This window comes from Dermacentor andersoni, chromosome 1 (assembly GCF_023375885.2).
Source record: "Dermacentor andersoni chromosome 1, qqDerAnde1_hic_scaffold, whole genome shotgun sequence".
Classification (NCBI taxonomy): Eukaryota; Metazoa; Arthropoda; class Arachnida; order Ixodida; family Ixodidae; genus Dermacentor; species Dermacentor andersoni.
In genome coordinates this window covers 393,988,982-394,014,377 of record NC_092814.1, presented here as the reverse complement: position 1 = coordinate 394,014,377, position 25,396 = coordinate 393,988,982, and the positions used below count along the sequence as shown (strand labels likewise).

Below are 25,396 nucleotides of genomic sequence, written 5' to 3'. Positions count from 1 at the left end.
AGAATTAAGAAAACATTTTGGTGCCGGAACCCGGGAATAGGGACGTCAAAAGATGGATATCGACAGAATCAAGCGAAGAAGGGCCGTGGTACGAACATCTACAACCAAGCTGCTCAACGAAGTATCCACCGTGGACGGGAGCGCACCAATCGGTGACGTGGAAGATAAATCTTCTTTCTTTTAAAGAGGGCTCATTGAAACATGTAGATCGGGAGATAGAAAAAGGCGTTGAAGATGAAGCTTTTGAAGAGGAATTTGCATGCTCCGAAATGTACAGAGAAAATATCAGCGTGGCGAAAACAAAAGTACAACGCATGCTACTCGACTTAAGCTGCACAAATGCTTCATTAGATCGCACAAGAAACTCCTCAGGTCAAAGAGAATCTAGCGCAAACGATTCGCAAATACGCCCCACCGTAAAGCTGCCAAAGCTCGAAATCACAAATTCTGGAGTCTTCTTGATCCGCTCGAAGCGAACGGACGTCTGTTATTTTTCCACAACTTAAAAGTTACCCGCCTCTTACTTCACAACAGCTCCCTCACGGACATGTATTCAAGCCCTGTTGATGACGGAGCAGCATGTCCCTCTCGGAAAAGCCTCAGGTGACGGCGGCCTCTTCGCAGCTCAAAGGAGGGCGGATGCGGCAATGCACGCGCATTACGACATCTTCACGTGATGATCACGTGATGATCACGCTTGCGCTCACGCAGGGTTGAGTGGCACCTTTCGCCGCTGCCTGTCGAGCCTTGCTGCGACATTGCGGCCGAGGCACCCTTTTACCTCCTCTCCCCTTATGTCGCACCGGGGAGAATCCGTCGGGAGAAACGTGGTTCCCCCGAAGATTTTTGTCTTTACGCTCACGACGCCGCAACTGGACGCAACTTAACTAAGCCGCTAAGACCACCGCACGCCGTCTGCCAGCAGCGTCCAGCCTTCGTGAGCGACTGACCGCACCAGGACCAGAGCACGGATCCACCTTTGTGTATTTCCCCGATTGTGCGATTTTCGCCTCAACCATGCTGAACGCTCCGCCGCTGTGGTTTTGTCCGTTGTTTCCATTGTTGGTGCAACTGAGGTCAATAACGCCTTAAGTTAATGACTAACCTCCTCTCTTTGGCTTGAAACCACCGTGGTCGCAACTCACTGCAAACCAAGGGTTAGGTGTCACAGCGCTGACTGTTAGGGCTCCGGCGAAGGTGCTAGAGAGCGCCTGCTGCTCTGCTGGGGCTGTGTTATCTAGAGGAGGGTCAGGTGCGCACGCGCGAGCTTGAGTAAAACCCCTAGACTGCAACAGCAGCATTCTCTCACGGTGCCGGCCAGCGTCCTATTTTCGGTTGACTGCTTCTTCTTCAAATATTTCCGTTTACTTATACGGAGACAAGGGCCCAGCGTTCACAAGGCTGTTTGTTGGGGAAGAGAGGTACCGTCGCATCAAAAAATTCTGATTAACCGGTATTTGAAAAAAAAATTATTAATACACTTAAACGTTAGCTATAATTATGTGATACTAAAGAAAGAAGAGTGTGAATTATATAGATAAGTTCCAACTTTTTCTCGGTGTGATGTACGCAACTTTCTTTCTGTATGACATAGTAATGCGTGTTGGGTAAAGTGAACCACATATACATGGACATACTTTAAGACTCTCAGAAGCCCACTGTCTCAGTAAGCGAGATTTCTTTAGTTGAAATTTTCAGCTTTATGGGAACTTTTATTCGCAGCTGATTGGCCAGAAGCTTAGGCTCATCTTTTTTTTATTTGAGACTGCTCCAGATTTTACTATATAAACATATTTGATTACAATAATCTCGATGGATATTGTTTAATTTTCTTTGTTTTGTGCAAAACAGCTACATTTCTCTGTTTCCATCGCCCTGTAGGACAACGTCCAAGCACCTAGCTCTTCAACTTGACTGCAGCATGACATTTGAGCTGAACTTGGAAATTGAGGCATATGTCCCCCTTTTTTTCAGTTTAGTTTTCTTGCGATAGCAGTTATATGGACACTGGAGGCGCATTTCTGCCGTTGGGGTCGCCGTCTACGTAATATTTTGAATGAAATCCAATGGCGATAACACCGTGGCCATGGGCCCTACGCTGTGTGTTCGGTTGAAAGCGTGGCAAGGGAGGAGACGATCGCAGCTCAATCTTGCCCACGCGAAAGGGAGGAAAGCGGGGAAGAAGCGCGCCGTCTTCCGTCGCGCGCGAGGCACCCACCGTTCCGAGGCACCGTGGGGAGGGAAGATGGCGGCGTCCTACTCCGGGTGCAACTGCGTCCGTGGCGGATGCGCGGTGTCGCTTGGCCTTGAGAGCGACCTGCGTTGGGGGAGGACGGCTCGTACCTTCGAGCGTGCTGTGTGCTCTCGGCACTGAGTTTGCGTTGAAGCGACAGCACGAATGTCACTTCGCTCGCAACTGCAGCCACGCTTCCTAACGTTTTGACAGCGCATCGCCACACTCAGCGAGTGTGATGTGTTCATGTTTGCTGTGCGCGCTGACATCATGCTAGTTAATTTAGTTGGCAAGCGAATGTTTACAAGTTGATATGGCCGGTAGAAGTACTATCCTTACATCGTACATTGCCTGCCAATTCGCTATCGCAATCGATCCTTCGCCTTTCAGGCGAAAGTCCAACTTTTTCTAAGTAAGGAGGCAGTTACTGTTTTAAAGGCCTCATCCACTGTTTTCAGGTTTCATTGCTCGTTTCGAAGCTCCCGCCTCGGCATTAAGCAACTCTGAGGCCGAAACTTCAGATGATGTCCCGAGCAGAGTGACTCAGAGTCGGCTAGGAGATCACGGCGATTTTGTTTTTCCGGTTGATTTTAAGCGCTAATATATAGGGAGCGAAAATAGGACTGGCAGAACTTTCCAAGTTAATCAATAACCCTAAAACAGCTGAGATAAGGAAGTATAATATGGATAGAATTGAACATGCTCTCAGGAACGGAGTAAGCCTAAAAGTAGTGAAGAAGAAACTAGGAATAGGCAAGAATCAGATGTATGCGGTATGAGACAAAGCCGGCAATATCATTACTAATATGGATGAGATAGTTCAAGCGGCTGAGGAGTTCTATAGAGATTTATACAGTACCAGTGGCACCCACGACGATAATGGAAGACAGAATAGTCTAGAGGAATTTGAAATCCCACAAGTAACGCCGGAAGAATAAAGAAAGCCTTGGAAGCTATGCAAAGGCGGAAGGCAGCTGGGGAGGATCAGATAACAGCAGATTTGTTGAAGGATGATTAGCGGATTGCTCTAGAAAAACTGGCCACCCTGTATACGCAATGCCTCATTACTTCGAGCGTACCTGAATCTTGGAAGATCGCTAACATAATCCTAATCCATAAGAAAGGGAACGCCAAAGACTTGAAAAATTGTAGACCAATCAGCTTACTGTCCGTTGCCTACAAAGTATTTGCTAAGGTAATCGCAACGAGAATCAGGAACACCTTAGACTTCTGTCAACCAAAGGACGAAGCAGGATTCCGCAAAGGCTACTCAACAATAGACCACATTCACACTATTAATCAGGGGATAGAGAAATGTGCGGAATATAACCAACCTTTATATATAGCTTTCATTAATTACTAGAAAGCCTTTGATTCTGTCGAAAACTCAGCAGTCACGGAGGCATTACGGAATGAGGGTGTAGACGAGCCGTATGTAAAAATACTGAAATATATTGTCACGTGGTGGTGACGTTGAAGAACACAGTAGCAATACTGTGAACGACAAAACTAACTTTTATTGGGCGAACCTGTGCCCACAAAACAGGCTACAATTATAGCACAACGATAGCGGCGAACACGGTCGGCGATCGTCGAAAATCTCATCAACGGGTCAAGCGCGTCGGCTTTTATACATCAATCATCGAATGTTCCAGACTAATCGCTGGGACCCGCGCGCCTTCCCCAAAGTTCTACACCATTCGCGTCACGCGATGAAATCAGATAACACAATGATCGGCGACAACAGACAGGGGACAGAACCATCGATAACTTTCCAGAAACTTCGGATACATGCAGGCGCGTCCCGCGCTGTGCGATAACACTTGTTAGGCGGCGAAATGTGGTCGCCCGATAAATACAAGTACACGTGTCAATATCTATATCGGCTCCACAGCCACCGTAGTCCTCCATAAAAAAGCAACAAAATCTCAATAAAGAAATGCGTCAGGCAGGGAGATATGATCTCTCCAATGCTTTTCACAACACGTTTACAGGAGGTATTATGAGACCTGGATTGCGAAGAATTGGGCATAAGAGTTAATGGAGAATACCTTAGTAACTTGCGATTCGCTGATGATATTGCCTTGCTTAGTAACTCAGGGGACCAACTGCAATGCATGTTCACTGACATGGAGAGGCAAAGCAGAAGGGCGGGTCTAAAAATTAATCTGCAGAAAACTAAAGTAATGGTTAACAATCTCGGAAGAGAGCAGCAGTTTACGATAGGTAGCGAGGTACTGGAAGTGGTAAGGGAATACATCTACTTAGGACAGGTAGTGACCGCGGATCCGGATCATGAGACTGAAATAATCAGAAGAATAAGAATGGGCTGGGCTGCGTTTGGCAGGCTTTCTCAGACCATGCACAGCAGGTTGCCATTATCCCTCAAGAGAAAAGTGTATAACAGCTGTGTCTTACCAGTACTCACGTAAGGGGCAGAAACCTGGAGGGTTACTAAAAGGGTTCTACTTAAATTGAGGACGACGCAACGAGCTATGAAAAGAAGAATGATGGGTCTAACGTCAAGGGATAAGAAAAGAGCAGATTGGGTGAGGGAACAAACACGAGTTAATGGCATCTTAGTTGATATCAAGAAAAAGAAATGGGCATGGGCAGGACATGTAATGAGGAGAGAGAAGTGGTTCTTGAGGGGAAGGAGAAAAGGCTAGCGCTATTTTCTGCAACCCATGCGGGAGCACGACTCAGCGCCAGCAAGGTGGAGGGGATGGGGTTAAAAGAGAGAGAGGGTAGGAGGGAGAAAGGTAGAGGGTCGTAGAGATGGAAGCGAAGTAGTGGCCGATCAGGAAGTCCGAGGTGGTGGGATGGCCGTTAGGCCATCCGTCTTTGTAGAAATGTCCTATAGTCTCGCCGAGAGCCCCGACGAGTCGAGGTACTCGACGACACTTAGGAAGGCTGGTAGCTGATTACGACAGGGGAAGAGGATATCTTCCTGTCGTGAACATGGGAGCCCCAGGCGGTGGAACACTTGCAGAAGTCGACCGCGGTGCTGCAGGTGAGCAGGGCAAGCCAGCAGGAGGTGTTCCAGAGTTTCTAGTTCACCACAGGAGGCACAGCTGGCGAGGTGGCTTTCCCAAGGCGGTGCCGGCGGGCTGCCGTCCAGTAGCAGCCAACTCGCAGTCGGAGCAGCAACGAGGCATCCCTTCGTAGGAGGCCGTCCTGTGGAAGAGGCCGTGGAGGCCGGCCCAGGGATACCCGTTTGTCCGGGTGGCAGGCGATGATGTGCCGGCGCAGCCTGTGCCTCGAGAAGTCCGCGGCCGTTACAGCAGGGCTGAGGGGGACGCTTGAGTTGTGGGCACTTTTTGCCAGAGTGTCCGCCTCTTCATTGCCCGGGATCCCCACGTGTGCCGGTAGCCAATGCAAAGATAGTGAGCATCCTGCGTCCTGAAGGGCCGTCAGTCTTGAGGAGAGTAGCGCTACCCCAAGGCTAGCCCTGTCAGGGTTCTGCAGGCAGAACATCGCCGCCTTGGAGTAGCAGAAGATGGCTGCCGGGGTCGCTGGTAGCTCCTCTGCAAGTGGGTCCACAGCAAGGTGGAGTCCTGCTAACTCTGCTGCGGTAGAACTTGCGTGCCCCGGGAGACGGCACAGCTTGCTCTTTCGTAGGGCCGGTGCAACGCAGGCTGCTGTGGATGAGCCAGTCTCCGGTATCACGGATCCATCGACGAAGATGTGAAGGTGGTCCCCAAGTCTCTCTTGAAGGAGAGAGGCTGCCGTCTGCTGTAGGGCACATGTTGGGGAACGGTTCTTCGAGACACCTGGCAGCTCCGTCGAGATAGGGATTGGTGGTCGATGTGGAGGGCGAGGCTGTACAGCGTTTGCAGGAGTGTCCCCTATGACCTCCTTATAGAGGCCACACAGCCGTCCCATGTGTGATGCTGGCCGGGAGCGTAGGCGGGTCAGGAGTGCTTGACCATCTGCGGCATGGTGTAGGCGATCAATCTGTCATAGCCCCTGCTGTAGGAAGAGTAATGACAGGGGCAAGGCCCCTGCCTCAGCCAAAGTGGCGGCCACTTGTGAGGTTCGGGGAACGCCAAGACAGAGCCGTATTGCTGACCGATGCTGTAGCTCCGGTTTCCGCAGGCGGGGTGGGGGCAGCGCCACAAGAGGGAGGGCATACAGTAGCCGTGAAGTGACTGCAGCTTCAAATAGCTGCAGGGCCCACCTGGAGGTACAGCCCTGTCCACGGGCAAGGAGCTGTGAGATAGCCTTGCGGACCCGAAGAGCCTGGGCGCACAGGGCCTTGGTAGCCGGGAGCCAGTTCAGCCGATGGTCAATGCGCAACCCTAGGTAGATGACTGCCTTGTTCCATGGGATCTCGACGCCCTCCAACCGCAGCCGGCCAGCTGAGCGGTGGGCTGATGCTCTGGGGTGCAGTAGCAAGGCCTCGGTCTTCCTGGCCGAGATGGTAAGACCGATGCTGCACAAGTAGGCAGCCGTAGTGTCCAGGGCTCTCTGTAGGGCCGCACGTGCCTTGCGGATGTGTTGCGGTAGTCTCCGCACCCATACGGCGATGTCGTCCGCGTATATTGAGGACTGCACGGGGAAGTGATGGTCGATTGGCAGGGCAGCAGGCAACCGTGCCATGGCCAGGTTGAAAAGGAAGGGGCTCACCACTGACCCCTGTGGCACGCCTGCAGCGACTGGACGGGGGGTGCTCTTCGATTGACCCACACGTACCCTGAGGGTGCGGTTATGCAGGAACGACGACAGTAACTCCCGCAGGTTGCCACAGATGCCGAGGAGGTCCAGGCCCTGCTGGACAACTGCGTGAGGGAGGCTGTCGAAGGCACCCTGTACGTCGATCAGCAAGCGCATAATGAGGAGAGAAGATAACCGATGGTCATTAAGGGTTATGGACTGGATTCCAAGGGAAGGGAAGCGTAGCAGGGGGCGGCAGAGAAAGTTAGGTGGGCGGATGAGATTAAGAAGCTTGCAGGGACAACATGGCAACAATTATTACATGACCGGGGTAGTTGGAGAAGTAGGGAAGAGGCTTTTGCCCTGCAGTTGGCATAACCAGGATGATGATGAAGATTATGGTATAGGGAGGGCACTTGACGGCTGTGAGCTGCTGTGCAAACTACGTGGCGTTGTCGGTGCTACATCACTGTTGGCAATTACAGTGGTTTCGACGTTCCTTTCCATCAACCACCGTATTGTCAGCGTATACCCCTTTCTGAGCATGATTACAATCACCATCCTCACGTGTGCCTCCTTTTTGCGACGACTCCATGCATACAGATCACTCATTAAGCCGAAAACGGAACTTGCATGCACCATCTCGGATCCGCACATTGAACGCAACATTAATCAACGGGAAATTATTTGCCGGGAAGCAATCAGGTTTATTTTTTCCAAGTACCGTATAACTGACTCACCAACAACTATCATGCATCGTCATGGTATAGACATAACAACTACGGCAGAAAATTCTAAGGATTAAATTTCTTTTTCTCCTAAAAAATAATACACTCTCTATCCATCCTGTTCCATATGCTCGATCATTAACCACAAGACAAACCAGACATCACCACTCTGAATCCTTATCTCCCTATCAAATAAGAACGCATAGAAATTTTCATTTTCCCCGTACTAGTAAACAATAGAACACACTACCATTATCGTTGTTAAAAGCACTGACTCAATTGATCTGAGTAATTTTTATCGGTTAATTTCGCAACAGAGATGTGAGCGTTTTCTTTCTTTTCTTCTGAATACATGTATGATTATTTTTTCTAATCTTACCACTCCTCCTTGGGCCAGCATGGTCCTGCAGTATCTTGTAAATAAAGAAAATAAATAAATCAAACCAGGCGCTGTCTATAAACTAGTTTGAAAAATTAATCAGAGGTGTCTGGTAAAGCCCAGGTAATCGCAATTTTTATTTCGCAGGAAAAATTCATTATACACTAAACGAAATATCTCTTCAATTTCCTGGGTCACGTGCCTTTCTTTTAGGAGATTTTAACTTTCGACTATCGACTGGTCGCATCCTTCGCTTTTTCTAATCTAGTATCTGCAGAAGCTATAAACTATCTTAACATTTGCTCAGACCTTAACCGTTCGTAACTAATTATCAACCCAACACGTGTCACCGCTACATATTCCTGACTTGAGTATATCAAGAGACGCCAACAAACAAAGAAACCATGGAAAGCACAGGAGAAATTACTTGTACTTGCTAATTGAATTAAAGAAAATGATAAATTAATGGCAATGAAAATGGATGAAAAAACAACTTGCCGCAAGTAGGGAACGATCCCTCGTCTTCACATTACGCGTGAGATGCTCCAACCAATTGAGCTACCGCGGCGCGGTTTCACTATCCACTTTCTTTGTTATTTATGTGCTAATACTAGAACCACCCAAGGGAGTGTTAGTCAGCGCCACCACTCACAAACCTTGGCGGCGGATGTGGAACATCCTTTGTCCCACAAGCGTCACGAGTACGTGATCTTTCTGGGTGAAGGCAACTGTTCAATGAACCCCACACATGCTACCTGAAGGCATCAATGCTGCCGGATTGGAGAGCATCGTTATGTAAGAACGAGAAGAAAGGGGGTTAACCGAGGGGCCCAATTTTTATTAATCGTATCATGAGACGCCAACAAAGACACCAATGAAAACATAGGGGAAATTACTTCTACTTGCGAATTCATTTAAAGAAAATGATAAATTAATGGCAATGAAAATGAATGAAAAACAACTTGCCGCAGGTGGGGAACGATACCACGCGTGATGCTGTAACTAATTGAGCTACGGCGGCGCGGTTTCACCATCCACTTTCTTGGGTATTTATGTGCAACTCATAGAACTAACCTTGGGAGTGTTAGCCAGCGCCACCACTCAGAAACTTTGGCGGCAGATGTGGAACATCCTTTGTCCCGCAGGCGTCACGAGTACGTGATCTTTCTAGGTGAAGGCAACTGTTCAATGAACCCCACACATGCTACCTGAAGGCATCAATGTTGCCGCATTCGAGAGCATCGTTATGTAAGAACGAGAAGAAAGGGGGTTAACCGAGAGTCCCGATTTTTATTAATCGTATCATGAGACGCCAACAAAGACACCGATCAAAACATAGGGAAAATTGCTTGTACTTGCGATTTGAATTAGAGAAAATGATGAATTAATGGCAATGAAAGTGGATGAAAAAACAACTTGCCACATGTGGGGAACAATCCCACGTCTTCGCATTACGCGAAAATATCACGAACCGCTGACAGAAGCGAGTTTATACATCCGATGCCAGAGCATGTAGCAGCACTTTAAATGTACACGCTCAGCTTATTTAACTCGACCATACCATCTCTAACAAAAACTATCCAACACGATTCTGGAACATCAGCAAATGTAGCAAAGATAACACTATAAGTATTAGCAGCGATTCAGGTGGTCAAGTAGCACATTCTTTGTGAGCTTCTGTACTGAACACATCGTTCAATCATTCTTCAGAGCAACAATTAGCGAATACGCCACCTTTTTCTTCCTTGAACTTTCTGATACTCGACCGCAATACCTTAGACCAATCAGGTAGAATTCTCATGCTAAAGCGGTTATTGTCACCTGGCACTGATGGTATTAATTCTAAGTTTCTCCAACGCCCGTAGCTCCGTCATACTTACCTTTAATTTTACTAGACCACTTAACAAGATATTTTACCCCATGACTGAAGAACCGGTAAGGTGGTTCCGTTTATTATATCGGCAAGCTCGCATAATCCATCCAATCACAGGCTCTTTCACTAACCTCGATACCTTGCCCAATTATTGAACACTTCATTTTCACTCGCTTTGCAAATTTCCTGGAATCAAACAATTTTCTAGTTACTCTAAACCCCTCTTCAGAATTTCGTTTTGTAAACCACAGCCCCTCAAATTTCCTAATGACTAGCATGCGTTTTCAAACTATGATAATGCAACGGGATAATGCAACTTAGAGAAAGGCGTCAGGCAGGGAGATGCGATCTCTCCAATGCTACTCTCAGCGTGTTTACAGGAGGTATTCAGAGACCTATATTGGGAAGAATTGGGGATAAGAGTTAATGGAGAATACCTTAGTAACTTGCGATTCGCTGGTGATATTGCATTGGTTAGTAACTCAGGGGACCAATTGCAATGCATGCTCACTGACCTGGAGAGGCAAAGCAGAAAGGTGCGTCTAAAAATTGATCTGCAGAAAACTAAAGCAATGTTTAACAGTCTCAGAAGAGAACGGCAGTATACGATAGGTAGCGAGGAACTGGAAGTGGTAAGGGAATACATCTGCTTAGGACAGGTAGTGAACGTGGATTCGGATCATGAGACTGAAATAATCAGAAGAATAAGAATGGGCTGGGGTGCGTTTGGCAGGCATTCTCAGATCATGAACAGTAGGTTGCCATTATCCCTCAAGAGAACAGTGTATAACAGCTGTGCCTTACCAGTACTCACGTACGGGGTAGAAACCTGGTGGCTTACGAAAAGGCTTCTACTTAAATTGAGGATGACTCAACGAGCTATGGAGAGAAGAATGATGGGTGTAACGTTAAGGGATAAGAAAAGAGCAGATTGGGTGAGGGAACAAACGCGTGTTAATGACATCTTAGTTGAAATCAAGACCAAGAAATGGGCATGGGCAGGACATGTAAGGAGGAGGGAAGATAACCGATGGTCATTAAGGGTTACAGACTGGATTCTAAGGGAAGGGAAGCGTAGCAGGGGGCGGCAGAAAGTTAGGTGGGCGGATGAGATTAAGAAGTTTGCAGGGACAACATGGCCACAATTAGTACATGACCGGGGTAGTTGGAGAAGTATGGGAGAGGCCTTTGCCCTGCAGTGGGCGTAACCAGGCTGATGATGATGATGATGATGACGATGATGATGAACGCAACGTACTGTATTTTTTAGACTTATCTAAAGCCTTTTTTTAAAGTAATTCACCATTTACGTACCTATAAGGTCAGCCTTCTATACATTGACTATTTATTATTCAGATGCATCTGTAACCTTCTGTCTAGCTACACTCATTATGAAAATGACTCACCGGGGATACTAGTAGGCGTAACTCTGTGTTATCGCTTTTACGTTTCCTCTTTTACATTACCGACATGCCTAATAAAATCACAGTTCTTTCTGCCTATTTGCCTATGACTGCGCCATTAACCGGAGCCGATGAGTCCGATGTGGTTATATCACAATCAGATCTAGATATTGTTACTGCCTGGCTGATGCTATCCTGCTGAAACTTGAATTTAATATCAAAAATGTAATGTCGTGACAATCCGACGCAGTCAAGTATTTTTTCGTAATTGCCATATTAACAACCACTCACTTGAATCAGTATCGTGTTATAAGTACCTCAAAGTGCACATTATAAATAATTTCTCAAGGAAACGACATATTGAACACAATACGTTCATAACTAAGCGCATGCTGGGTTACACGAATTGCAATATTGCTCTAGTATGCCATTATCTATTTTGCCCTCATGGGAATGTATAGAGAAGCAGTTACGCTTTCTCCTGTTCTGTTTACGGTGGTGGTATTTCCTTTGCACTCTAATCTACACGCAGTCTTGTAAAGTTTCTCCTTGTCGTTTATCACGTCTTTCAAGGTGATAATCGGCGTTGATGAAGGAGGAGGCATGTTGGAGGTAACAAAACTTGGAGATATATTAAAGCGGAAATATTTACACCGTAAAATGCAGAGTTTCCAAAACACTGATGAAAAACACACACAAATAGCGCCTTACTCTTTCCCAAGCCTACGACAAGCGCTGCTACATGCGACCGGCCGAGCCTCACTGTTCGACCACGAAGTGGTTACGATCCAGACTAGTCTTGCATCGCACGGTGTCTTACTGATCTCCCAGTTTAGCGATTACGACTGAAAGGAATGGGTTCCAGACAGACGGTAAACACACTTCAGTAAACACTAAAAAAGGGGAGGTGGCAGCTGCTCGGCCGCCTCAACATTCCACTAACCAATGCAGGTATAACTGAAGTTAAACCACCCAATGAATGGTGCCTAATCTCGTTAGCAGCGTTGTGAGACTTTAGGCAAGCGTTTTTCACTCTTTGCCATTATGGCTCTCTCTCCTTATCTGACGCTGCATGTGTGCCTCTAATTTCTGCGTAATTTATCCGCAGACGTGCTCTCACCAGAAGTTACACGCGCAAAAGCAATTAACTACGCTGTCCTCTATGAGCTTTCGACGACTGCGCTGTTGTTGAATTGGGGAATATTTGGCACCGTCTCTGCGCAGGTCATATGACGCGTAAAAGGTGCTTGCCATTGTGGGTCCTTTGTTGTACGCATTTAAACCTGACAAAAGGTCGTGTGACGTCATCGCCCCATATCTTTGGTGACGGTATCAAGGCTCCCACATTCATGGGTAGGGATTAGTAGGTAGTTACCCCTCCAATCGAGCGCTTCATGCACAGTCAATTGCGATGCTGAGAGAGAGCCGAAAAATTGCTTGTATAGTTGGTGCGCCAGGCTGCCTATTCTGCATGTTTGAGAGATGAACGGGTTAACAAGGTCTGTTTTGTATTACGCTTTTTTTTTGTTATCATTATAAGCTGATCGCCTCACTCTAAAACGCATTATGTTCTTGCACCGCACCCTTCGGTTGCGTAAATTTCACTTATATTGGATTATTATGCATGTTTTCTGTTTTCTGTATATATTTCCTGCATTTATTTTTCCTATCATGCACATATTGTTCCAATCAAACTTGTATTACACATATTTACACTGTACCATGCATTATTATGTCGTTATTATTCGGGCGCCCGTTTTAATAGTCAAACTCCTCTACAACGAACACTTCCACAGCAAAATGACTTCTATAACGGACCTTCTATTCTGTCCTGGCCGAATTCATATCTTTTACATGTATTATGAACGTCTCTACAACGAAGACCACTATAACGAGTTTGCCCGTACAACGAAGGAATATAAGGCCGACTTGTTGCTTAACAACGAGTACCACGTAATGCTGTCACCAGTGCCCTCCACAGGCGTCACCACGGTGGGGTTCCGCGCTAGCGCTAACGGCGTCTTTAGTGACGCGCTTGACGAGCGCCCGGATGTCACAAGTCCTGTTGCACTGCTCCAGAAATTGCTCAAGTCGTACTTTGCTTGTTGGGACACACCAGCAAGAGCAATGACTGCCCAGTATGTCGCAGTTGAAGACGTGATGATGTAATCGTAACTGACGACCGGGGGTGTCTTCAAGTGCATTTAACGCAGCAGGACGCAAATGTCGACGAAGGCAACTGACATGAAGACCCTGCAAACGAACCAAGAATTTTTACGGCAAGGTAGGCGTGGTTGCTTTCAACGATCTGCCGTTTACTCGGCGTAGCGCCGCAGGGCATGCTGGGAGACTTGGTGCAATAAGTTTGGCTGCAGTCCTACTTTCTTACAAAGTGTGCACACAAACAAATTAGCGGCTTATTCCCCTAAGTTTCCATTGAATTCATGTGAAATAAAGTTTTTTTTTTCATTGCTGCTGTTGTACGTGCTTAGCCTCCTCGGTTATGTGCGGCGAAGTGCACGACCTAAAAAGCGAAGGACTTTGGAGGTCCCGAGCCCTTCCTTATAAAGGTGCTTGTTTGTAGTTATGTGTACATATTAGTCCCTCCGCTCTGCAATGTTTGACTGTAAATTTTGAGGGCACTATAAATAAATAAAAAATCACAAAAAAATTAGCAGTTTCGCCCAGAAAGGCGAAGAAGCATCGATTGCAATAGAAAATTGGTGGACAGCTATGCGAAGTGAGAATAGTAGTTTTATCGGCCGTATAAACTTGTAAACATAGGCACACTAACTAAATTAACAAGCATGGTGTGAACCGCGCACAAGCAAACTTAAACCCATAAGACTGGATGACAGCGGAAACTCGCTGTAAAAACGCTGGCGTGAGGAAACGAGGCAGCAGCAACGAGCGAAGTGACATTCCTCGCTGCCTGTCACTTCAACGCAAATTTAGCGCCGAGAAGACATAGCACGCACAAAGCTACGAGCCGCTGAAGCACCTAGACTCCGCCACAAACGCAGATTGCTCTTGAGATACGGCCGCTCGACCACGCGCAGCCGACACATCCATAGTTGCAGCCAGAGTAGACTACCCCCTCTATCCCCTACCCCGGTGCCTTGCAAGTTTGGGTGTCTCGCGCACGACGATAGACGGCGCGCTTCCTCCCCGCTTTCGTTTCCTTCGCGCGGGCGAGATCGACCCGCAATCGTCGGCTCCTCTCGCACGTCTTCACTCGCACATACAGCGTAGGGCACGCGGCGACGGTGTTATCGCCTTTTGTACTTTATACGGAACCTCACGGCGACTACAGAAATGCGCTTGGAGTGTCCATATAATTGCATCGCAATAATTAAGCCTGAAACCAGGTAAATTAAGCGCCGCAGTTTCATTTTCATCATGCACACGTAGGTAGAAACCAATGATAGGCACCTTGAACAACCAATAATGTAGCACCAAAGTTGGAAGGACAAGGTTAAAGTGGTACCTGAGCGGCTTGCGTATGGCCAGGTATCTGTCTACAGAGAGCCACATGAAGCTGTAGATGGAGACGCTCCAGAGCGTCAGGGCCACGTAGCCACTGAGGCGGCACACGAAGTCCCCGTAGACCCAGTCTTGGACGATGGCCGGGTACACCGATAGCGGCACCACAAGCACACCGCACAGCAGGTCTGCCACGGCCAGCGAGAGCAGGTAGTAGTCCAGCACCTGGCGCGTGCTGTGCAGCAGGGTGGCGATCACGAGCACGTTGGCCGCCACCACGCTCACACAGATCACCAGTAGCACGAGCGCCTCGGCCAGCCGCGCCGCGCTGGGCAGCGCGTCGTCGGAGTCCGCCGGGAGCATCACTCTGCGCCGGTGCCCAGGCACGCTTAGCGCCTTTCGCCAGCGAGGCTGGCAAGCGCGCATAATGCCACAGAGAAGCCTCACAATTGTCATTCCTCAGCATTCTTTGGCTCGGCTGCTACTTGGGTTGTGCTTACTGACAGCTTATGCATGTCTACCCATTGCTATCAATCATCGACTATTGCACTGTCATAACTACTACATGTGTTAACTTGACCAATGATGCATTTCTTTTACAGATGGCGCCACGGAACGGACAGATTCTGCTGGGGTACTGGCCAAACAATGCTTGCATATTAAATGAGTCTATGAGTCTCCTGTCACACTGGGGAGTGAGGCTATATTTTGTGAACGATATCAATGTTCTGCACATTGCAGAATGATTGTGATATGTTGGCAATGCGCTGTGCTTCTGCTTGTACTCCTTCGCAGCATGAAACTGCGCGTGGAAATAGTTCCGTCATCCCAGCTGTTTGCCCCGACGAAGGCTCGCACGCCAGCCTAGACATTTGGAAACCAGGCTTTTCGTGCGTCGCTCCCCTTGTGCGGAACGGATGTCTTTACGTTAACAGAATTTTCGAAGAATCCCTGGTGGCGCATAGCACAAATTGAATTGAGCTGGATTACTCTAAAAGGCGAACGTCACTTACACTGGACATAAAAATACATAATTGGCTGCGTAACATAATTTCACGAATCAACATTTTAACTAATTACATTAGCTCGAATATTACATTATGAGAAATGAAGCCAGTGATTTGACAGAGTACATCCACTCGGAACGAATTTCGAAACTCGCAACACTTTTCAGATAAGCGCTGTCCAACTTGCGCTGAACATTCAGTCTTGTTTCACGTACGTTTTTTTTTTTTTTTTTTTTTTTTGCAAGACGCAATTTTATCCAGTGAAGCTTCAACATTACTGGAACAACAAAGCATTGCGTCGCAAACATTGAGAACGCATTTTTAAAAACTGGTGTCATCCTGAGAATTTACTGCAAGTGGATATGACTTGTGTCTACACCGGCTACACTTCACGGGCTACAATGCGTAAGTTGTAATATGTACCATAAAGTAATTAGCGTAAACATTAATTAGCAAAATTGTAGTAGACAATTTATTTTGATTTCTTGTAAATATAATGGCCGCCTCCTGGAGTAGTCAAGCTCAAGAAGAAGAAAATTGGTGCATATTAACGGGCGATTTCTAATATATATGCGAACGACAAAAAAGCACCTTAAGAAACTAGGCACAGCATTACTATGCAATATATGTGAGTCATTGCTTTAAGCTCAAGTTTGTGAACGCATACCTGGGGTTAACTGATGGAAAGTTTCCTGCTAAACATCTCACATTGTGTGTAACGCATTGATTAGATGTTCAGCGCGCTGTTGTCGGAGACTCTTATTTGAGCGCTGACCGGATCTGAGAACATTGCGTCGGAGGCCGAGACGGCTGAAACATGACGTCGACTTTGTTTTTTGTTGCTAATTGGAATTATTTCTTAAATAATTTTTTTCTTGGATTTGACAAGCCGCTGTTAATGACATGCCATACATGGACTATAAGGCACATTTCTTCGTTCCAATGTATGAAATAGCCTGATTTATGCAAATTTAGGAGAACACGTGCGATCGCTATATTGCACGGAGAGGTCAGACGGTATTCTACCCATCAACCATCGGTTATACTCGATTAATCTCCGGAAGAGATTGGTGTAAAGGCCGGTCTGTGAGACATAAAAGCGACAGCAGCTCAAATCAACTACACTTGTGCGGCACTTGACCAAGTTGTTAGCATAATTTACCTTCTCGTTCTATCTGTGCAGGTTCTTTTCCAACCTACTCTAAACTCCCTTTACGTGCCACCAGCTTCGTTGAGCGTGCAGGACGTGCAGTCTTCGAAACAACAAGCCCCGCCCCCTGCAGGTGTCTCAGACATCACGTCAGAGATAACGTAGTAACACTAGGCGTACTCCCAGGGTAGCTGTAGCGGAATGTGCCATTTGGGCGATTGGCACGCGCTAAAATACCTGGTCGATCAATATAGGGCTTAGGAACGTACCATGGTGATTAGACATAGGAAAGGCCAGTGCAAAAAACACAGAAAAACACAATCGAAGCCAGTGATGCATTGCTACACATTTTGCCTAACTACCTCGCCACTGTTCAGTCATCAAATGCCGGCTTTCCTATTGATACATTGACGGTATTGGTCATGAACATGAAAAAATGTGAACTCATTGCCCCTTGCCTTTCCTACGTTCTAAAAATATTTCAGCTTACTCATAAGAGGATGTTTTTTCAGCGACAGAAAAAAATATAAAATCAGCCAACTTGAGCGACTTCTCTGTAACTAGAGCCGGCCTAGACAACACTCGTGGCGCCCATATTAGCTAAATTTATTGCGCGGTTGATATTCGATGTACTTTGACTTAGAGTTAACCATGTTTTCAAGTCTGCTGTATTCCCTTTTGTGCTTAAAGCACGAAAACATCGCCTGTGCAACACAAGCGACCGTTCTTTTAATGGTCATCCTACATGCCCTCGACACACACTAAAGTCCTTTGGTGTAAATCCCTTTCTTTTGCGATGAAGAATCCCTTAATAAGAGAAGCCTTGCCACACGCTACTATATGTTTGGCTAAGGGTACGTTCAACGTTGTCGCCCTTCAACTTTTCTTACAGATACGTTAGTGAGAACGAGCGGCGTTTATATGCACGTCCGACGTATTTGCCTGCTCTCTTTCCCGTTGGTATACTTCGGGCCCGCTCAACAGGTGCTCGATTCAGCGCTCGTTGTGCGTGTATGGCGGTGCAGCGTGCCTGCCTCGGCGCTGGCTGGCTCATCCCTGCTGCCGCCGCACACACGGCGTGGGTGAGGCCGCTTCCACAGCAACAAAGCGCGCTCCGTTCCCTCGACCGGATACTATGACAACGCGTGGTCCTCTAAAATAGACCAATGATGCAATTGCGCATTGCTCCACTGAGGCGGTGGGCGCACATGCATCCGTGTTGGAGAATTTCGCAATTACGAAGAGGTCCAAGACGCCGATCCACAGATTAAGAGAAACGTTGACAGAAGCATAGAAGCGCAAATCTTCTCCTAAGAGTTGGCTTCACCACAGACCGCTCTTCAAGTCACTTTTAGTTCGCAGACGAGTGCGCGCGACGTACAGATTGCTTTTTCTCTGAAAGCAGTTCTTTATCGACGCTTCCTAGGGAGGCTGTTTTAAAACATGCCACCACGCAGACCGTTAATAAGAACGTACACATTGGTACCGCGAGTTTTGGCGCCGTATGAGACTTTGTAGTTCTGCATACGCGTGCAAAGCAGCTGTCTCCGTGTACTGCTAGCTCGATGCTGTTACGTCAAGCAGCGAATTCTGTATAGATGGGTTTCTGCGCAGACTCGATGAAGAGCACACGTGCTCAATTCGATGGCATCCGGTGCCGGCGTGCCTGAGGGCTCGGTTTCCTGCCGAAACGGGTCTTCCATGCGTCATAGGCGGGAGTCTGGTGTGAATCGTGGGAAGCGCACGAGAGCTCGTCTTTACATACGCTTAAAGTACAACTGGCATTCATTGGTTATTTATTTATTCATTTATTTATTTAGTACCCACAGGCGCCAAAAAGCGTTACAGTTGGGGAGAAGATTTTACAAACACTTAGGAACGTTCTCTCTAGGTGCAAGACCCCCAACAATTTAATTACACTTGCTCTCGATAGCTCGTTCATAGAGCCAGTTTCACATTTCAAAAACGTTGGAGCTATTTTTGATAGTGATTTACATTGCAGAGAACTAATTAACAACGTATCTAAGAAATTAGCCATTGGATGCCACGCGTTCTTTAAGGCGACATACTATTTTTCGTACGACGTACGACGCTCCCTCTACTATGTTTTCTGTCATTCACATATCAGTTACTGTTGTGAATCTTCGGGACAAACATATAAAACCTACTTATTGCCTTTACTTCTTCTGCAAAAACGAGCATTGACCGCGACAACTACTAATTCAGGTCATTTCGGTATCATCGTTTTTCATGATAATCATGCACTATCCTTCTGGTCCTTGCGCATCTATAAAACTTCGCTCTTGATCAACACTATTATAAACACTAATTCTGCCCTTCCGTTAAGTCTCTCCTTCGTTTTACCTTCTCGTAGTACAAGGCAAGCATCCAATTGCAATTTTAACCAGCCTAAATATAAGAATGTATATGGTGAACGCCTGATCGAGTTCAGTGGAGTCAAAATATGGAACGTACTACCGATAGAGGTTAAAGCAGCGAGAAATTTTAAAATGACCACTAAACTGCATTACAAGTGTAATGAAACTCTGTCTGAAACTCTTATGTGAATTTTCTTTCTGTGTCTTATGTTTCTCTTGGATTTGTTGTGTGTATTTCGTAAACATTTTCTATTACAGCTGTATAATATGGTGTTGTATACATCTAAATTGTTCTTCAGCCCTTCACACTCTGCGGCTGAATTGCTTGTGATTTTTCTATTGGAACGGCCTTTGCAGCTATCGGTCCAAACAGTGTTTTGTACATAATTCGTGTTTTATTGAATAAAGGTTCACATAAAAAAAAGAGTTTTCCTACACAATGTGTGAGCAAGATAAGAAAATAACAACAAAAGTTCGATAAAACTTACAGCAGTTTCAAAACACGTTAAAGTACATATGGACAATACAATACAAACGTCAAAGAAATGGGAAAGTGTCACTTCAAGAGGTAAAAAAAATGCATCATTTCACACAGTCTTGGCCACGCCAGCAGGCAACTTGTTCCATTCTTGTATAGTTTTTATTTTAAAAACTGATTTCTTAAGCAGTTTTGCCTTGCACGGATTCTAGTATCTTTAGTTCATTATCCACGCATTGTGACCGGTAATGAGGCAGCATTATATTCTTGTCCCTTCGTATACTGATTATACCGTAGTATTGGAATGAAAAGGCTTCAGACGCAGCTTTCTACGTCGTACTTCTAAGGCACACAGTTTAAATTCTTCCTTAGCACTCGCAGCACTGAACTTAACTGTGTGTCGACCTTACAGGTACCGCACAGCTAGATTCTGTACCCTCTCAAATTTATCAAAAAAACGTTCCGTCGGAGGGTCTTACACTGCACAGGCATAGTTGAGGACAGACCTAGCGTACGTTTTGTATAGCAGCTCTTGTGAAGACTGGCTGAATGCTCTGGAGTTCCTACGAAGAAATCCTAGCATTTTACCTGCCTTAGCAGTTACGTTGTTAACCTGTTTCTGCATTGATAATTCTGGTGTGTACCAAGAACTCAGGTATTTACAATGTGTTACTTTAGCTATTGCATTGTTATCCAAGGCCTAAGTGAAATGTGAGTTCTTTTGAGTGAATGTCATGTTGACTGTTTTGGTTAGGGTTAGCTGCATGCGCCACGTTGTGCACCACTCACTAATTAGATTGAGGTGTTGCTGAACCGGGCTGGCATCATCCATGCAACTAGACACCCTACAAAGCACGCAATCATCTGCAAAGAGCCCTAACTGCGATGTCAGACCTTCGCCAATATCACTTATGTAGAATGAATAAAGCCTTTATTTTAAGGAAGGGGATGGCTCTAGGCCGCTGTTGGGGATTAGGAGGTAAAGGAATGTGGGTCCCCGGATTGTTGGCTCAAGCACATCTTCATCTCAGTCTTTGATCTTCCCCTTTATGCAAACTCAGGTGCATGTTCAGCTTCGCCGCTCTCGTATGGGCTGGTCTACTACTTCTACACTACTCGAAACAAGCCACTTTGTCTGCCATATGTCGCAATAGCTTTCTGTGTTTCAGGGTTAGTTTGTATTGCAATTCCTATGGAGAATAAAAACAGCAAAGGCCCATGTCTATCACGAACACGCATACCATCGCAAGTCTGCGGCTTTGTTAGCATTGTGGTAAAATCTACAATTACTGTGCTGAGTACCTGGGTTTGATACCAATACACAATAGTTTTTTATTTATTTTCTTTTTTTGTTTTTTGACTGCTGTATTTTTTTCAAACGGGCCACGCGTACACTTGGGCTTATTGCCCCGTTCTTCTATGAGCTAAAGTGCCCCTGTAAGAACAGCGGCATAAACGCAGTGCATAAAGAGCGCAATAGGCGTTCTTACACCCGTCATCGGGCAGGTCAGGCTGTTGAGCGGCCGTTGGGACGCGCACCTTGCTGGCATTGGCCATTGCCGCATATAAGCGGCGAAAACGTTTTCGCAGCGTCAGAGAGGCTGTTGATGAGAAAACAACTAAGACGAAAATCAAGGCACGACATGGAATTGAACCTGGGGCTACAAAATGGGAAGTCCGAGGTGCCACCGCTAAGCCCCCGCCAACATTTTTTTTATTGCACGCAATTACGAGAGATTACAAGAAACAAAAAACAAACGCACACATATGCTACGCTGTCCAATGAAATTTCTCAAACAAGGAGAAGCGTCCAGAACGCAAATCCTCTCGGGAACGGCATCAAAGGTTTCAACCACACTACGCACTTGAGCGGCCCCTTCTCAAAAGACCGGCCTTGTCGAGCGAGGTGGCTCGGCATGTCTGTCAATCATGCGGCTTCTCCATACTGAATAGAGTCCTAATAACAAAAACGAATCATATGGTGTATTACTAAAGGAAATAACAAGATACCCTAGGACATGAGAGGAAGTTCTTTTCTGCTAGTTCTTTGTAAAATGTCCCAAAAACTAACATGCCTCGCGACAAAGAACAGTGTTCTATTGTCTCAGGTTGGTTGCGAAGGCTGCAATTTGAATTCTAGGGCACATATAGTCCTTTTTCAGGAAGTCATGTTTCAATTGGCAAGGGGGAAATGTGCAGATGAAAGAAAAACGTTTTCGCTGCTGGCGTTATACACATTCTGCGCGCACCGCAAAGAACTTCTTGACCAAATCGAGATAAATACAGCTTTTCATAGATGGATTAAGGGAAGAGGTTATGTTGAAGTTCTACATTTAGCGACATTCGATCGACACTAAACGAATATTGAGTGAATCTGGCTTATAACAATGAAATAGTGTCGACAAGATCTATTAGGAAGCCTATTACTTATTAGTGGCAATTCATGAGCCACGTTTCTCGTTACAAAAAGAAAAGGCTGGTGTGAAGGAAGACGTGCTCTATTAACCGCAATAAGAAACGGTTGACGGACGTATTTCAAGATAAAATAATAGCATGACAAGTTGTCGCACAACCAAATGCACAAGACTGAGGCCTCCCTCATCATGTGGAAGAAAAAGGCAGTCCCTTTTCATGGCTTCCCTCGATGAACGACAAATAAAACATGCAAATATTCTATGCATGTCAATGCTATGTAAAACGGAAAAAAATTACGTAATATTGATTGTTTTCCCTTTCGCATGGTCAGTGCCATGTAAAAGTAAAGCAATTAGCTAACGCTACCTGCATTTCCCAGTTTAAAATGTGCGGCGCGTCGGGTCGCGCCCCTCTTGCGGCCCGGTGCACTGCCGGGAAGCGCCGCCGGTCGGACGCACAGCGGCGGAGAGGAAGCCGCACGTCGAGTGAAACCATTGAACGGCGAAGCAGCCGAGGGCCAATGTGACGCGATAAAAAAATATGCGGTTTTACATGCCGATACCACGATGTGATAATGAGGAACGTCGCAGTGAGGGACTCTGCAAATTTGGACCACCTGGGGTTCTTTAACGTGCATGTAAGTACATGGGAGTTCTCGCCCCCACTGAAATGCCGTGGCCGTGTTTTTTTTTTTTTTTTTATGGGGTTTCACGTGCCAAAACCACTTTCTGATTATGAGGCACGCCGTAGTGGGGGACTCCGGAAATTTCGACCACCTGGGGTTCTTTAACGTGCACCTAAATCTAAGTACACGGGCATTTTCGCATTTCGCCCCCATCGAAATGCGGCCGCCGTGGCCGGGATTCCATCCCGCAACCTCGTGCTCAGCAGCCTAACACCATAGCCAGCCAGGATTCGATCCCACAACCTCGTGCTTAGCAGCTAAACACCATAGTGACTAAGCAACCATGGCGGGTAATAATATGACGCTATGGAGGCCACGTAGCTTTAGACACTTGGTATGTTTTCAGTGTGCAACAAAGGAAAACACACAGTAGTGCTTCATTACACTGAAAGTTAAAGATGCTAGAAAGCCATCGTGCATGGTCAATGCCATGTAAAGAACGAAATCAATTAAGCAGTGCTAACTGGATTTCACTTTAAAATGTCTACGATGGCTTCGTACTTTAAAGTACTGCAATAGTAAAAGTTCATAGTCATATAAATTGCGTTGCTACTAAGTATAAAATAGCTTTTCAAAGCACCAACATTTTATATACAGCAACACTTTGTTTCGTCAAGATGCCTTTTGCTGAAGAACGGCACAAGTCACCCCTTGAGACCCACAAAGGAGTTCATATGTCTGCCTTTCCACACCCTTACCAAAACGCAGACACTCCTTTGCCGTCCCGCGTGAGCGCGGTAGATGGTGCGCGCGGTGCGGAGCATCGGCGAAATGCCACGAAGGCGACGGAGAAGACAAAGGGGCCGCAATGCTGCTGGCGTCTGGCGAACAGAAGCGAAAGGAAAAGAAGGAGACAGGAAATAACGAAAGAAAACACTCGGCCAATAACCAAATTACACGCGAAGGAGAAGGAAACGAGAAAATAAATGCTGGCAGAAGCTCCTGCAACAGCAGTGAACCTAGCCCACTGCGAGGTGCAAGTATATGTATACGCTGATGATGTTGCATTTGTTTCCACGTCAAATGATATATAAAAAATTTACAGTCACATTTTAATCAGATTGAAATGTGGCTTTAAGGACTACAAATGTCGCTAAATGTGAACGAGAGAAGAGTGTATTTTCCCCCTTAATTTTCCCTGTCCGAATAGCACAGACACATGGTCAGGAGATAGGTACAATCATTATAATATCTGGTACTGATTTACACAGAAAAGCTTGATTGGTGGACGTGCATTAAGTACATCGCATCTAAAGGAGCACGTGCTTTCGGGCGAAGGGTCAGCAGCAGTGGTTTCCGAATGCGCAGGGACACTCTGCTGATGGGTCATTGTGTCTGTCCACCCAAATTTAGAGTTTGGTTGCGTGTTATTTTCTGGATGTCCTACTCATAATTTACGCCCTCTTGTATTTTCCAAGATGAATCATTACGTTTAGGTCTCGACCTTCCAAAATTTGTAGCGAATATTATTCTTTATCACGAAGCTCACTTACCTTCGCTTCAAACTCGATTTTGGATACTAAGAGTTGAAACATTATTGATGTCCACAAAAACGCTCCTACTATATATTATTTTGAGAGCCGATTGCATTCTTTGAGAAACAACGCCCTCCACTACATTGTCCCCAGGTAATTTCTTGTGCAGAACCTATTAGAACCATTACCGTGATGTGGTTTTCCCAAATTTACTTACTGCGGCATTAAGCGTTCAATTCAGTAATATATTTCCTTAAAACACTAAGCTTCGCCTATAACATACCTAAAACGTTTCTTAGATGACAAGCTTGAGAATCTACAAACATAAAAATTACGCCAGAACGTATCTCACGATGACTTTCGAGGGTATTGCGAATAGCAATGGTGCAATGCCGCGACCCTCGAGCAGGGTAGCCGTGCCTGCCCGGTGCCAGGGCGTGGACAGCCGGCGTTCGCCTTCGAATCTACGCACCGCGAGACCACTGACACGTGTTAGCGAGCTGCACCGCGTATGCACGGACGGTTAGGCTAGGGCAATGGAGCCTTCTCTTGCATGCTCCAGTGTATTGCTTTGCTGTGTGCCGTATGTGACCTGGACGAGATAAAGGCAATGTCTGTGCTCCACGCTCTCCTCACTGTGTGTTGAGCCCCTGGGATCCCTTTTCTATGTCAAATATAGTGCTTATCCATGCGGCTACTTTCACTTGACACGTCTTTACAGTTAAATAGTTAGCGAAAAATACAAACGGCCTCGTTCCTCTCGACAACGAAAGTTTCGCCTCAGTTGCTGCGATTTATCGGACCTTTCCTTACAGAGCTCCTCTGTTCCAAAAGCCTTTAAGTGTCCCTGTGTCGTCAGGGGTATTACCGTTTTAATGGGGCACCAAACGAAAGTATTAGGTCAATCAAGATTGAAAGATAAGGTTTTTGTAAAAAAGAATTAGTGATTCGTAGCGAGAACGTAGCTTTCGTAACTGAGAAAATTACAAAAACGTAAAAGCGGAGTGGCGCTCCTTGCTGTGGACTATGGGACCTCTCGCGTGATGTGAGCAC

General features: G+C 46.3%; 1 protein-coding gene across 4 annotated transcripts in view; it reads right to left on the bottom strand.

Annotated features, from left to right (window-relative positions):
- Positions 1 to 25,396, bottom strand: part of DopEcR (G-protein coupled receptor DopEcR) — a 201,556-nt gene that overhangs the window by 40,203 nt on the left and 135,957 nt on the right. For all 4 annotated transcript variants that reach the window (XM_055064886.2, XM_055064885.2, XM_050168539.3 and 1 more), the window contains one exon: positions 14,760 to 15,122. In XM_055064886.2, the coding sequence (XP_054920861.1) occupies positions 14,760 to 15,122 (363 nt within the window). The remainder of the gene's footprint in view (positions 1 to 14,759; positions 15,123 to 25,396) is intronic.